This window comes from Haliotis rufescens, unplaced genomic scaffold (assembly GCF_023055435.1).
Source record: "Haliotis rufescens isolate VD_foot unplaced genomic scaffold, xgHalRufe1.0.p SCAF_15, whole genome shotgun sequence".
In the NCBI taxonomy this organism is placed as follows: domain Eukaryota; kingdom Metazoa; phylum Mollusca; class Gastropoda; order Lepetellida; family Haliotidae; genus Haliotis; species Haliotis rufescens.
The window spans coordinates 4,885,972-4,902,381 of NW_025963835.1; the positions used below are offsets into that span (position 1 = coordinate 4,885,972).

General features: G+C 41.0%; 1 protein-coding gene across 3 annotated transcripts; it reads left to right on the forward strand.

The window, feature by feature from the left end:
• The first annotated feature begins 11,778 nt into the window (after positions 1-11,778).
• On the forward strand, positions 11,779-16,202 carry LOC124135017 (protein disulfide isomerase crld-1-like). 3 transcript variants are annotated; one of them, XM_048395913.1, is made up of 5 exons: positions 11,779-11,867; positions 13,993-14,100; positions 15,346-15,420; positions 15,697-15,825; positions 16,054-16,202. In XM_048395913.1, the coding sequence occupies exons 1-5, from the start codon at positions 11,837-11,839 to the stop codon at positions 16,188-16,190; spliced, it is 480 nt and encodes a 159-aa protein (XP_048251870.1). In that variant the 5' UTR covers positions 11,779-11,836; the 3' UTR covers positions 16,191-16,202. The 3 variants fall into 3 exon arrangements, 2 of the variants coding, with proteins under 2 accessions (XP_048251870.1, XP_048251871.1); XM_048395914.1 differs by having other exon boundaries at positions 16,065-16,201; XR_007220972.1 differs by lacking the exon at positions 11,779-11,867 and adding an exon at positions 12,435-12,512 and having other exon boundaries at positions 16,054-16,186.
• Positions 16,203-16,410: the final 208 nt, after the last annotated feature.

Below are 16,410 nucleotides of genomic sequence, written 5' to 3' on the forward strand. Positions count from 1 at the left end.
GGCACAAGCTCTGCAGGTAGACTGTGTGAACATTCCCCAGGCCACAATTCGGGATCTGATTTCTTCCATGTGACAATGAAGCCATGCAGTTTTGGACTCTAGTGGCCATACAAGATATTTGAGAACGGTTGACCTTCACCTAAAAGATCTACTGTTCCATGTGTGCCATATGGAACCTGGGTCAATGACAATGATGTGTGCCAGTTGTGAACAATCGATTGCCATCTGTTGATTATTTATATGATACATGAAGTATACATCTAAAATCACTTTTGCGTTTCTTTTTTGCAGAGTATATTTAATTCATTATCACATGGTACTTTGTGCTTTCATGGGTATAATTGCAAAGAATGTTTGGTTCACTATTAGTATTGTTTTTAATAGTAATTGTATTTGTATTTAAATATTGCGATCCCTATCTCACATTTGATATTTTGTTGTGTGAGATTCGATGTAACCCCATTCCACATTAGATATTAGAAATCTAGATCTGAGAATAAATCTGTAATAGTCCATATAACTAATACAATTCTTCTTCTGTTATCAATCCTTGATTATACATGATATGTTATATGTGTACTCCAATTGTGTATTGGCAGGTACGTCTCAAACTCACGTCCAGAGTATGAGTGCTGTCCAGGATGGAGGACAAACAACATAGACTGCACCTTAGGTATTGACGACTTTTTATGTAGCGGCGGTCAGATAGCCGGGGGGTTAAAGCGTTTATACATACATCATCATAACATACACTATTGTTTTATTTGGGCATCTGGAACATGTGATTGGGTTCAAATCATAACCAAATCTAGAACAATATGTACATAACCAACATCCTTGATAAACACAAACTGCAACTCATCAATTATTGACAACCGCCTCAATATCTTTATGACTTTCTTTAAATACATTGATAACAGTAATGTACAGAATTAATTATGAAATATACAATGTTTATGGTGCATGCCAAGAATATGCCTGAGATTTTGTAAACAAGCGGTAATTTTACATAGGTTTATGATACTGGTAAATACATTTAATTTTATCTTTATATTATTTATATTTTTTAAAATGTGCTAGGATTTTAACTGGATGTTCTGTCATGAATTATTTAGAGTTTTTTTTGCCTAGCTATGAAGTTAAATCATATTAATAAGCTCGTAGTTCAGGAATCTGTGTTCTAAAAATACCTTCCTATCATTTCCAGTAAATTAATTCAAATGACTTTGAAATCGTTTTAATATTTGTCTTATTTTATCAAAATGTATATCAATAAGCCTCAACAACCAGTGAATAACTTGGCTTGTAAACATTTCTAAACATAACATAATTTTCCCTTAACAACAAAATGTGAAAATATTAACTACTCTTCGCACACTGTTACGAGCCTTGAAGGTCAGTAAAAGGAATAGGATATGCGAAATCATTGCTCAGTCCCGCCTCTTAATAGAAAGGATGAAATATTCAAACCTGGTTTAATGAGTAACTACTCATGTAGATTAAATTGAAATAAACTGACGTCCAAAAGAAACTTTACCAACTGAAAATATAAATTTCAGACAAAGTATAAATTAGTTTTCGATGAAGACTATCTGAAAGACAAAACCTAAATACAACAATAGTGTATGCAGAAAATGTTAATCGTCTGTTACACGTTTGCGAGATAATACGTGAAAAAGTGAAAAACACGTGCACCACGGACAACTGCAAATGCACGTGCACGTGTCGGACATCCACAGTGATAAAAAACACACAAAAGAAATGCCACGACTCAGAGTCGAACAACGTGAACGAGCCTTGGGTATGGTACAGATGGGAGCCACCCACGCCCATATTGCACGAACCTTCGGTTGCTCCCGTGTTGCCGTTACCAACTTGATGCAACGTTACAGACAGACAGGGCGGACCGCTGACAGGCCAAGAACAGGCAGACCCAGGGTGACCACGCCCCATGATGACCGGTACTTGCGTACCTTGCACCTCCGAAATCGCTTCCCGATAGTGACGTCAACGGCGACAAATGCCTTAGGTCACAGGGTTATTCGACAGACAGTTGCCAGGAGACTCAGGGCTCATGGAATCAGGGCTTTTAGACCATACAGAGGACAGCTATTGACAGCGCAACATCGTCGTCTGCGATTGAGATGGGCCCGGACTGTACGACGTTGGCAACGACGTGACTTGCAGAGGGTTGTCTTCACTGACGAAAGTCGATTCTGTATGTATAAGGCTGATGGAAGACAACGTGTTTACCGCCGATGGGGTGAACGAACGGCGGCGTGTTGCGTACAGGAGGTCGTACCATATGGTTGAGGGAGTGTCATGGTGTGGGGAGGGATCTGTGGGCAGGAGAGGACACCGCTGGTCATCGTTGACGGAAACTTGACAGCTCAGCATGACATGGATAACATTCTTCGTCCAGTTGTCCTACCATTTCTCCAACAGCAGGCACGTGGTGTCATTTATTACGTGGGCGGTCGGGTAGCCTAGCGTTATCTCGTCACGCCGAAGACCAGGGTTCGATTCCCGACATGGGTACAATGTGTGAAGCCCATTTCTGGTGTCCCCGCCGTGATATTGCTGGAATATTGCTAAAAGCGGCGTAAAACCATACTCACTCACTCACTCATCAGACGACTGACTTTTTCTGTGCGTCGAAGAGTTTTTGCGTGTATTGAGGCATTTGGTGGTTACACACGCTACTAATGACTTGTTATTGAACGTGAGCGATTGTTTATGTACTCTGCCTATTGTCCATGATTCTGAAAGCTCGAGTTTTGTAGCAAGAGTGATTTCAAACTCTGGTAAAGTTTCTTTTGGACGTCAGTTGATTTTGAGTTAAAGAAAACCATTGAAAATGACTATATTTCCGTGTTTAAACAATTATCATAGCACGAGTAATTTGCAATATTAGATAGACCTATTTGGACATTTTGTGATTTTGAAATTAAAAACATAAAACCTGAAGCAATATCTAAGGGAGCGGACAATTTTCACCTACTTTAATTTAAATAATGGTACGATTTCGATCAGCAATGGCCGAACATCATGTTTCATATTTGTTTCATGTATCATGGCTATCTGGCGTGTCCCATTTCCTCAATATGACCTGCTAATTCAGGCGAAAAACGTAAATAAAAATATATTTTGAAGTTACAAGCATAACCTGTTTGTAACATGTGCACAATCGTAACATACTACTTGCAGTCATATCAATCGAATTGAATATGCGTATGTCCAAATGTGCGGAAATTCAAACAAATTTTTACTTTCGACCTGACGCAAGTCTATTGCAAGACGATAGAGACATTTGAATGAGCGCGAGGCCTACCACACGCCCTCGGTCAGCCCAAAATACTTTCCTCTCGACTGTATGGGTTTGGGGAAGAAATACATCTAATCCCATTGACATGCAATGGATATGACGAATTGCACAAAACCTCGCCTACAGGCATCGTTTGTCTACGTCAATTTGACAAATCCACAAAGCGCGGCTTACGCTGGCTCCCGTCTCTTTGTGCGCTTTGCCAGCTTGCATTGTGATTTGAAGAGTCGGGGTCCAGTTTAAGAGCGTTCTGATTAGTTCACACTGACGCATGCGTCACATAAGGTCATCTGCATTGTGCGTAGATAGAAGAAGGGTTTCTAATTAAGAGTTCTCTCTTACTTGGAGAACCTGGGCTTCTGTAATTGTCTAATTTGCATATCACGTGACCGGACTTTTTTCTTGTTTGTAAACAAAAGCGTTTTTTTCTAAAATCAGATCAAATTGGCCTTATAAAAACCTCTTGGGGCGCTTTACATATTGTTACGGCAATATATCTTATACATCAAAGTGACCACATCCCCAGCTCTTCCGTAGGGCTTCGATGACAGCACGTGAAGCCGTACAACCAATATGAGCAAAGGATAACTACGCAAATGTATATAGTTTTTCACGTTTCTCAATGAAAGTTAACCGTTTTTGACATGTTTATCTTGATGTGTAAAAAAAAGAAACAGATGAAAGTGGTAACGAAATGATAATTGTTTTATATCATTCAATTTCCATGGACTCGACTGTTCCTGACATATCAAACATGTGGTTCGTGAAGGATGGAAACAAGCAGGTGTAAGTCCACGACAGTCTCGACCTTTCTACCATGGTGCTTCAGTTTGAAGTTGTCGACCCTGACAGTTGCGTTCAACGTTGGGAGTGGTACCTTGGCATGAAAGACTCATCAATAAACCTTGGCCATGGTGTGTTACCAGTACAAAAAATGAACGGACAGGTAATAATTCAGTGTTGTTATATATATTTAAAAGAGCGGTTAACGGTGTAGAGAATTTTCGTTACTATAATTTTGGTAGTTCAAATTGTGAATTGTGTGTTTATTATAATTCTCTTTCTTAATGATATCTTAACTGTATACATTTAATCCCAGTGATACGTAATGGATATCACGAATCGCACAAAACCTCGCCTACAGGCATCGTTTGACTACGACGATTTGACAAATCCACAAAGTGCGACCAAAGCTGGCTCCCGTCTCTTTGTGCGCTTTGCCAACTTGCATTGTGATTTGAAGAGACACGGTCCAGTTTGAACACCTTCTGATTAGCTCACACTGACGCATATGCCAGTTTTGATTAGCAGATTGGAATCGGCCAATGCTAGCAACATACAGCTGTTGGATTTCAGCTTTTTGGTAAAATGAAAATGCATTTTATCAAGGCATTGACACCAGCAGTAATTAGCATGCGTAACGGTGCGGATAACAGAGATTTGATAAATGACACGGCCTCGGAGTATGTAACACAGATGTCTCAGCAACACAGTATACAATACGTAAAAAAGATATCTCTTGACATTTTATCACAAGACCGACATTGTGCCATAATCTGAGGGCAAACTGGTTGTGGTAAAACAGCTTTTACCCTCGATATGTAAGGCCATTCTTATGAATGTTTCAAATACTTTGTGAATTTATGTCACACCATACTTAAGAATAATACACCGAGTTGTCCATCGTGCGCCTCTCTTTGTTTATTCTCCCTGCAGTGTTATTATGCCAAACACAACGACCACGAGTCGTTTACTTCCTATATGAGATATCAACATTATGTACTGCCTCTTTATTGATGTTAATAAAATGTACAACCTATAATACTATTTTACCCCTATGTAAAATATGACTCCCTGAATACAATCCGATTTCGGCAATTTCGGAAGGGTCCGTTTTATGAACAGGGGGGTTCCTCGGATATTTGCACAATGTTCACATCGATTAGCTTTACCTTTTCTCCCAATACAGATTGTCATATCTCTCCCACTTGTGGGTGCGATGAGGAGCAACTAACTGGTCACTTCCCTCTCAAAAATAACTTCGTTCAATTTACGACGTCATCAAGTTTCGACAGCATGTTCGACTCTCCAGAATGACGTCATGATGGAACAATGTTTTGTCGTGAAATAAACCACGCTTCGTTTTTAACTGTTCTTCGCGATATTTTTGATAATACAACATGCACATCTATAGGTTGGGTATAAAACATTGCGAAAGGCGAGCGCATGCATGACTGCTTAATGTTATAATGTAATGACACATTCATCCCTTTTATATTAAAGATGACTGCAGAGCTAATAGATATGCTTTCTATTTGAGCGTTTTCAGATCCACATGTAGAACATAGTGCTTTGTTTTTTCCACAGAAGTATAACTTAGCCCCCAAAGACCTTAGTTACAAACACGTTGGATCGCCTTATTACACTCTTAAGACCATGATTCAGTGAGAATGATATTATTCCAACTACGACTGAATGAGATGAGGTTCGAAAACTGCTGGCCAGCTGAAACTCAAGCTATCATGCTTGACTCAATTGCTTAGACTGATGCTAACGTACTAAAACCATAGAACAACAAAACAATGTTGTCCTGGTCAAGGAATCGTGAAACAAACAAGAAACATCTTTTTGACCGAAATTCAATCCAAATCGAAGTATAGATTGATGAGTAAAAAACAAGTAAGAACACATACACATAAAGCATGCCATCACCCACACAGATAAAGGGGAATTGGGCCGTCTACGTTGTTACAAGAACAGTACAACCCTTCTCCTCTAGATCTTTCTGTTCTGGTTTCCGCCGCACTCGTAATATTCTAGCTATATGATGGGGGTCTGTAACAAATCGAGTCTTGACCAGACATTCCAGTGGTTGAACATCGTGCCACTGAACCGCAAAAGAAAGAAAGGTCACTCCAAGTAACATTGCATGAAAAGTTGTCATTTGAATATCTGGGTAACTTTTGTCAATGTTTCTAAAATTTAACATTGCCTTGTCCGTAACAAATGAAACAAAGCAGATGACAATAAAACCGATCGCCCAAACACGTCATGGCAACGGCCATAATAACCCGATGCACGTGAGTTCCGTGCCAATTGAAACGCACATGCGTTCCCCCATTTCTTGCCCTATAGAAGTCCACCCAGATCGGATAACATTCATTCGTTATTGAATTGCTACCACATGCCAAGATTGACTAGAAATCAACGACACCAAGCCCTTGCATGATTGCAAGCTCGACAAACAAGTAGCCAATGCATTTCAAGTCCACGTAAGGCTCCAGCAACGGTACCAGACCACCAACACTACAGATGACCGACCACAAAGTGGAAGGCCAAGGGTCACCACCCGACGTCAGAATCGTCAGATTGTTCGACAGCGTCTTCAAGATCGCTTTGTTACTGCTGCGGAAACTGGGAACTGACAAACCATGGGAACACACCAGCGACACATTAGTGCGGACACCGTGCGTCGACGATTGACGAGCAGACACCTCCACTGTCACAGGCCACACCGAGGACCTATTCTGACATCACGTCATCGCCGGGACCGTCTTCAGTGGCCAACACAGCACCAGCATTGGCGCCACCAGCAGTGGAGAAGAGTCCCCTTCTCAGACGAGAGCCGTTACTGTATCTCAAAGCAGATGGCAGAAAGAGAGAGAGTCTGCCGACGCCGTGGGGATGCTTGTATTGTTGCGAGAGACTCGTAGGGTGGTCCGAGCACCATAGTGTGGGGTAGAATTGGTCTTGCACAGAGTGGTCTTCCAAAATATCGGTCCTGGGAGAGGTAATGGTGTCACAGCAGCTCGGTAAATTGATCAAATCTTAAGACCACACGCCATACCTCGTTTGGCACACCGACAACTACAGCTGAACTGCGCCAGGCGTTCCTCAGAGGGTGGGCTCAAGTGTCTGTGGCCTTCATCTAGTGCCTCATCCATTCCATGTATCGACTTTGCCCGGCAGTCATCAATGCACATGGCGAACACACGAGATACTGATTTGTTATGCCATTTTCTCTGAGATTAGTGTTGCGTTTCGCTTTGAGGACAGTTGACACTTTAAGGTCAACCTTGATGATCAGTTTTGCCAAGTTTCATCTTTTTGATATTTCTCATAGTATGTTTACAGTGTTTGGACAAATAAGGTTTCTCACATATATATCCATGGTGATGTTTCTTTTGCGGTTCATTATAGACCTTTTGGTAATTTGCAACTAGATTTCACGTTTGTGCAATGCGTTTTGGCAACAGAATTGTAGGAATAAAAACTAGCAACATATCGTTTCTCTGCGTCTCAGAGCTTGATTAAGTTCATCTAAATTCGATGTAAACACGGACGAATAAAGTTCACAGAGAGAAACTGACTCGAAAACAGCCATGACGTTTCCACAATCAGAACATTTTAAACATTAACTTCCAACAATGTCCTTACAGGGTAAAATAGATATCTTATACTGATAACGTCTTATATTCTATAGAAAACATTCATTTTGAAACGAATCCATGCATTTTGTCATATAACATTGTTAAATGTGAAATTTCATTTAAGGATTTGTTGACGTTCATCGAAGCGCGAAGCGCTTCATTTGAAATTTGCTAACGTGAGGCACTGTCTTGATCAGCTGATGAACGTCAACAAATACAACTTCAATCCTTAGATTGGCAGATACATAAATCATAACAAAACAATCCATTAAACATCAAACTTTAATGTTTGAAAGCGAACTATATCAACGCGGAGAGTCGTGACGTCGTGATGTCACCCGTCCCAAACATTCCAATTGGAGTGACATCTCTTGGTTTTACAAACGGCAGAAAATGGCAGCCACCGCAATGTCATTCGCTTGAAATGCAAGTTGCATCCAGTAAAGTTAGCATTGGAATTGGAAACAAATCCAGACCCGTCTCATGGTGATAGTGGATACATATTAACGTTCTGTGTACTTTTGGTGTGTGTTTGAGTCATACTACGGCTGCTGATGACGGTGATAACTGCTTGATGCGGCGCGGTTGGATTTACTGAGGCACGACAGTGTTGAGCTCGGGGATTTCTTTTGGTTAGTCGAGCATTCTTTGTTATAGCTTCGAATGGACACTTCAGTTCGGTGACCCGACATACACAGTCATGATCTGTCTGACTTCAAAGCCTGCATCATTCATAGCCTAAATCGATGTCGCTCTCAGTTTTCCCTATTTCTTTTTAATGTTAATTTCTGTATGTCTCCGCGCGATTGACACGCGAGTGATCACGTGACATACTGACGTTCATCGGGAAATGAACGACAGTCAGCTTGGCAGTGTTCACCTAGGCGAGGTCACCCGCTACTGTCAAAATTGTCAAATGTCTTCACTCAACTTGCTTGTGAACCATCACAATGACGATTGCTTTAGGTCACAGACTTATTAATCACCCAAGTGGGAAAGACCTCCGTGTGTGCACCTTTTTAATAGAAAGAAGAAACAAGTAACAAGTTGCTTCAAATGTGTGTGTGGATGTTCCGTATTATTTTCCACAGTCAAAGCATTATTTAATTTCTATTATCGGGGTGACAGTATGTATGATGTGATCATTTAGTGATTGTATTTCACTGATAATATTTATAATTAACCAGATTCTTATGATATAATAAGGAATTCCAACGTATTTTCCGTATGTTTAACTTTTTATGAGCGTTGCCCTTTTCTAATGATTTTGAGATTGTCACCGTTGTCAATTTTAATGTCACATGTACATCGTTCTGCAGATAAGATATAAACTGGGCGGCGAAAGAAAGTATAGGTCGAGTTCCATGATCGATAAAAAAATAACAAGAAGAAGTTTTGTTGTGAATAATAATATAATCTACGGAGGGGTAACAAATGATTGATCAACCACAGTTGGAATGAAATTGTGAATCATGTAATGTAAGCTCAAGGTAAACAATGGTGGGGTAAGAAGTTTCATTTTCAAAAGTTGTCTGAAATGTCACCAAAACATTGTCAGACGCACTACAAGTTCATTGTCGACACAGCTGCCTTCAATAGAGTACTAGTGTATGACCTCCAGCTGCCTCAATGCATGCTGTGATACGCCGCCTCATCCAAGACGTCAGTCTTCTGATGACGTTGACTGGAATCCGTTGCCACTCGTCTCTCAGGGCCTGCTGCAATTCTTGTCTGATGACGGGGGCTGATGGCGTGCTCTAATCTGTCTGTCAAGATGGACCCACAGATGTTCAAAAGGATTCATATCGGATGAGTGGGCAGGCCAGGGCAAAACGTCAACGTTCTGCTGGTTTAGAAAGTTCCGAGTCAGTCTTGCAGTATGGTGCCTGGCATTGTCGTGTTGAAACAATGTCCCCTGCTGTTGGTTTTGTAAGAACGGAAGCACAAGTGGCTGCAACACTTGGTCTCTGTACTGCACAGCGTTCAGGTTTCCCTGTATAATCACAAAAATTACTCTTCTGATCTCAACAAATACCGCCCCACACCATCTCACCTCCCCCGCCGAATGGATGGACCTCTCGAATACACGCCGGAGCCAAACGTTCCCGTCTGCGTCGATAAACTCGTTCTCTGCCGTCATTTCGAAACAAGTGAAACCGACTTTCATCAGTAAACAGCACTCGACGCCAATTTCTCACTTGCAAGCGTCCAACCTGCCTCGCCAATCGCAGTCTGAGGCGTCGATGTTAAGGAGTCAGTACCATTCCTCGGAAAGGACGATACGCTCGAATTCCAGCAGCACGAAGTCGTCGTAGTACTGTACGTTGGCTAATGGGATGTCCCAACGCTGGCTACTGTCAATGGTGTACAAACAAACCTTCTGGCAATTTGGACCTGTGTGGCCCCCATTTCGGCCATACCGATGGCTCTCCTCTCTGCTCCTGTGCCGTCATTTCGAAACAAGTAAAACCGACTTTCATCAGTAAACAGCACTCGACGCCAATTTCTCACTTGCAAGCGTCCAAGCTGCCTCGCCAATCGCAGTCTGAGGCGTCGATGTTAAGGAGTCAGTACCATTCCTCGGAAAGGACGATACGCTCGAATTCCAGCAGCACGAAGTCGTCGTAGTACTGTACGTTGGCTAATGGGATGTCCCAACGCTGGCTACTGTCAATGGTGTACAAACAAACCTTCTGGCAATTTGGACCTGTGTGGCCCCCATTTCGGCCATACCGATGGCTCTCCTCTCTGCTCCTGTGACAGTCGTGACATGTCTTTTGTGTGCTTTCATCACGTGTGGTTATACCCTGCAGACGAACGCATTCATACAGCTAACATGCACGTGCAATTTATGCTATAAGCGGGAAACCGCCATTACCGCCATTACACCATACACCATACACCATTTTTTTGTCACCGCACGAGCGCCGTCAAAGGTGGCGCGTTCGGGTGAGGTGTTTTTTGGTCCCTGTTCCTGGGCAGTCTTATTCCCAATACCCACTTTCCACTAGTTATCGCTGTTTTTAGGAAAATTACAAATGGCCAAACTATACTTTCTTTTGCGGCTTAGTTTATTTGATACGCGAAATCGCCCATGCTCTGAACGACAAATTTCAGCTACGGGGTAACCAATCCTCAAAGTCGTCCAGAAACAGGAAAATTCAGCACTAAAATATAATATTTATACGTGAGACCCTTGTTCCAATAGCAATGACCAATGACAGCTCAAGAAAGCAAGAAACCAGTAGAGGCTGATGCTTGATTGACAATATCAACCAAGAAAAGGGCGGAGCTTGATAATATTGTTTGGTTTTCCTTATCTAAAATGTTGATTGAGGTGTAGATCACAACATGTGACGGGTATTGCCTTTGGGTGGGGAAAGTGTGTACAGAACACCACAGAAGACCGACTCATATGGACGTGTATCTCTAGGTAAGCGGATCTTACTTTTTTGTATAGTTTGCTATGAATGTCCATGTTATCAAATCGACAACTAAAACATGTTTTCCAAGAGTGAAATATTTGACACACTATCCTTGTTAGACTGAATAATTCAATAGTCTTCGATCTTCATATATTCAGATCTAACCACTTAATTGATCATAATGGTTATCTTTTTTCAGTGATTTCAGCGGCGTAAAAATGAGACTTTTGCGGAATTTTGCGTTGTTAACCATCTACCTTTGCTGGCATGCAGAAAGTCTCAGTTCTACTAGGTATGGTATCCATCTCTCTCTCTCTCTCTCTCTCTCTCTCTCTCTCTCTCTCTCTCTCTCTCTCTCTCTCTCACTCAGATCTCTCTCTATATCAAAATGTGTCTTTGTGTTCTTTATATAATATCAAAAGGCTATTCTAAATCTTTCTTCTGCATTCAAAAGCAAAAATGCACAAGGGTAGAATTAAAATGGCGGACTCGGTTTCGCGAGTATTGAACTACAAGGGACGTACGAACAAATGACAATATTCCTTTTGAATCAACACAATTTTTCTGTTTCAGTAAAAACGTTAGTCATCACACATGTACAGTAACAGCCAAGGTTTCATCCCCGGAAAAACACCTCCGTGCCTGTCATAACGGGCATGGGGGCTCGTGCGCTTATTATAGACAAAGGTATGTGCACAATGATGTATTATTAAACTATTGGACCACATGTTCTTTGTATTCTACTGTGACTAAAAGATTTCAATTTTAAATTAGACATCCTTCCAATTAACTCCTTCCAACTCAATGCAATTGATGCAATTATCATAAAGGCTTCAAATAGTGTCTAGGAATATCATTGCAAAGCAAGTTTGTTTCACTATTAGCGTTTGTAATTTATAGAATGAGTCGTCAAGTTTAAATGTACACATAACAAAAGTGACAATTTGATTTGTAACTCAATTACACATTAGATATAAGACATCGAGATACGTCGATTTCCTGCGTTCAGATATCTGAGAATACATCTGAAATGCCCCAATTTCCATAGTATTGTAATTGTTCAGTTAACAATTCATCTATTTGATCACAGCTACTTATTTCCTTGATTTCATATGATAAGTTATATGTTTACGCTTATAACATCCACATGGATGCAATGTGGGAAGCCGGATTCTGTTGTCCCCCGCCATGATATTTATTGCTAAAGCGGCGTAAAACCATACTCACTCACACACTCCAATTATGCATTTTGCAGGTATATCATAAAATCAAATACAGTCTATGAGTGCTGTCCAGGATGGAAGTCTTCTAACAACATTGACTGCAACTTAGGTATTGATGTATAGCCTTGCGTATCACATTCCCACACCTATTCTATAAACGACTTTTAAAAGTGACCATTAATTATGTGGTCTGGGCGCCTAAATCTATTCATCATTGTAAGAAGATGCCACAGAATACTAGATTGCGGTGTCAATCGTACGTATAATATAATATACAATCAACTTATGTCCGATTATACAATAGACACACTATACTCTCTTACGAAAATATTATGTGGTATTCAGATAACAGTGCAGACCCGTCATCCTGCTGATTTTCTTTTCTTTGAAGAAAAGTGACTTTATTTCGTTAGCAACAAGTTTTGGTTTGCTTTCTAGCTGTGCTATCAACCGGTTGTGACTGTTGCTCTTGTACGTTTCGAGAGTAGCCTATCTATGACATATCCGGGAGTGAGTGTTTATATTGTATGGATTTCCAGTAGGTGATCAGAGATTACCACCATGGTCATGCTGACTGATAATACTGTACCTTTCTGTACTAGCCAGTCTCTGATGATATCCTTGTATAACACATTATATTGTATGTTAATCTGGTAGCCGTTCAGTGTCCGTTAGTGACTGCTTACATTGTATGGTTCTGAATTGACGTACATGTGGAAGTACCCTGGTGGTGACTGGTTCATTTGTACTTTTCGGCAGTAGCCAAAATATGATAACATCAGGGAGTGGCTGATTCTATTGTACGTTTCTGAAGTTAACAATAACGACGACTTGGAGTTGTTTAACGTACACTACAACACAGCAGGGAGAATACACCATGAGTGGCGCACCCCGATAAGATAATTCTTCCTGCAGTGTTTTCTTGTTTGATAGACAATGGCCACGAGTCGTCTATTTTCTGTGTGCATTAAGTGGAGCCTCTAAAAGGATGTCAGAAAAAAGAACACGCTTTAAAAAACACATACTTACCCGTATTTAGATAATGATGACTCCTTGAATAGAATCCGACCGCGGCAATGTCCATTTTATGAACAGAGGGATTTTTCCCATCTTTCCCGCATATTTGCACGTCGATTCTCTGTAACCGATTGTCATATCTCTCCCACTTTTGGAAGCGGTCGTTCGGTCATTGCATGGGTCAACGGTGCCAAGATCATCTAAAGAAAACAACTTACAAGAAACTTCCCTCTTACAAATAGCGTCGTCAAATAATACGACGTCTTCAAGTTGCGAATATCCAGGAACTATGCTATGATATAACAATGTTTTATCGATTTATCGTGAAGCTATATATATATAATATATCATAAGTCATTGTTGTATGGATATGTAATAGGCGATCAATGATAAGATCGAGGAGTGATGTACACGACCACGAATGGCAACTGGTATTCTTCCAACCATAAGTTATAACATGTTTGAAATAAGGAGATAACATTTTAATGCAAAATGTCATAAATGACACATCTCCCTTTAAGAGAAGATTTCCTCATTGAAACACCATGGCGTTACCCTCTTGTCTCCTCCAGCCATCTGTTACGGCAAGGACAACACTAACGGAGCCTGTAACCAGAGAGGAAGCTGCGTTGCACCAAACAGGTGTTCCTGTCACACTGGATATACTGGATCACAATGTGGTAAGCACGTGGTGTTCTTCTCATACTACGTTTATTGAGAGTGAATCTGTTTGGTTTCAGAACGAATTAATGGTCGTGTCACATTTGGTCAGAAATAAGCTGCAATCTTCGTTTTCTGTCAGGAGTATGTGTTAGGGTTAGAGTGTTGCTGATTTGGTGTGGGTCTGACTGCCAGTATTTACGAGAATGGGTTGTTATTGGTTCCCTGTCAACAGGGTATCGAGGGGTGTGCTGCCTGCTAGCGTCGCCAACTTGCCAACTAAAGAGTTGCAGTATATTGTGAAGCCTTAGGCCGTGAAGCCTCAGTGATTCGGCGTTGGGTCGGGTTCTTAGTGTTTGCGTGGATGGGTTGTTATCGGCTCCTTGTCCACTGGCTCTTAAGGTAGTAGGCATTAGGGCTATGCTTCGTCCGTAACGGTCATAATGTGGTTAGTGTCAAGTCTAACACATATGTTGAGATCAATATCTACATGTTTTAATGTCACATGAGGTTGCGTGAGGTGACATGATGTTTTACGTCGCGTTCAAGATTATTGCACTAATATTGTGACGTGCATGCACGTGTACGTGCCTGTGTGACTGCTTGTCCAGGCTAATGCCGATTTTATAGTGCTAGCCCATTGAGTTTAACATGAATACCCCACTCATAAACAATTTACTGACTCCGGGCCGACCAGTCCTTTTTATAGCCCCTTTAAGCCGAGCGTCAGACAGGGTAACAATACATATCATTTTGTAACGCATTTTGGTATGACGCGGCCGGGGATCGAACCCCCTTCTGCTGTCCTGGCCGACGCTCTACTACAAGACCACGGAGGTCTCGTGTCACATGAATTGTGCTTGATCTGAATGTGGTGATCGTGAGATATAGTACATGTGCTTTTTACACTGAGTATACTAGCGAAATATGTGAAGGCGATTGACACTCTCCGGGCAGTAAAAGTTTGACAACATGCGATAACCGTAAGTGCTGGAATTGGTCAAAGTGGTAACTAAGAGATATTCGCGTTATTTCATTAAGTGTATTTTCCCTACATAACTATGAGAATTTAATTTACACTGAGTATACTAGCGAAATATGTTTGACACTCTCTGGGCAGTACATGTTTGACAACATGCGATACTCGAGTGCAGTGATATTCGCGTTATTTCATTTCGTGCATTTTCCCTGCACAACTATGACTTCAGAATTAAATTTGTTTCAACATTTGTGTGGTCATAAAAGTGAATGCAACTGTTTTGCAGAAAAATGTCTTGATGCTCGTGCAGATCCTGAACATTTCATCTGGTGGCACACCAACAGCCATCCGGACTGCGCTCGTAAGTATCCTGATATTAAGATACGATTGTACAAACACATACATGTATCACATAAAAAATGACACATAAATCTCTGTACGCATAATAAATGTAACCTGTAACAGTTCAGGCCCTGTCGAAGTTGTATCAACAAAAATATATAACATATAAACTGGAACTTCAATCTTTTTCATAATATGAGCGAGTGTGGTTTTAAGCCGCTTTTAGCAATATTCCAGCAATATCACGGCGCCAGAAATCATAATTCTGTGTAAACGTTGTTGTTTGTTTTGTCAGTGACCTGTTCGTGGAAGAACCAATGGTGTTGGCCTGGGGACTGCCCAGACAGAAGATTGAGGACATCCTGTAAATGTCGGAACGGCTTTGTGAAGCATGATGGAGGTTCCAGATACACAAAGTGTGACCGTGAGAGGAATACGTGTTTTCCAAATACAATGTAAAAACTATGTTGACAGTTATTATGAGAGTTATATAAAAATGTCACACGTGCCTTCATTTTCATGTTTGTCTATTCAATGTTGATATGATATATACGTGCCCATTCAAATAAAGCATGGGAGTTGTAAATCTGGAATTAATCAACATGATACATGTGAGCGACTGTGAAGTGCAGACATGATATCTTATTTACAGTTGTTGAGAAGCCCCAACTTCTAACGTGCCACATTGGGATGACGGATGCACATCACAGCGTGAGAAGCTCCACACATGGCTCTCACTCTGGATGCCAGTATGAATCGGACACATATGTTAACTTGAATCCCATATAGGTAAACCTTCAGTTCAGCGCAAGTTAAATAATATTGACATCAGAAATCCTCCCAACTACATCTACCAGCAAGGATACGGAATAGTTGCTTCGAAGGCGACACTGAAGAAGGTTTCTATTACTGGTACAAGTGTTTATCATTTAGACCTGTGTGTGATGTTTCATATATTTTCATCCAATGAACCTAAATAATACTTCCGTAAACACTCTCATGATTTTAA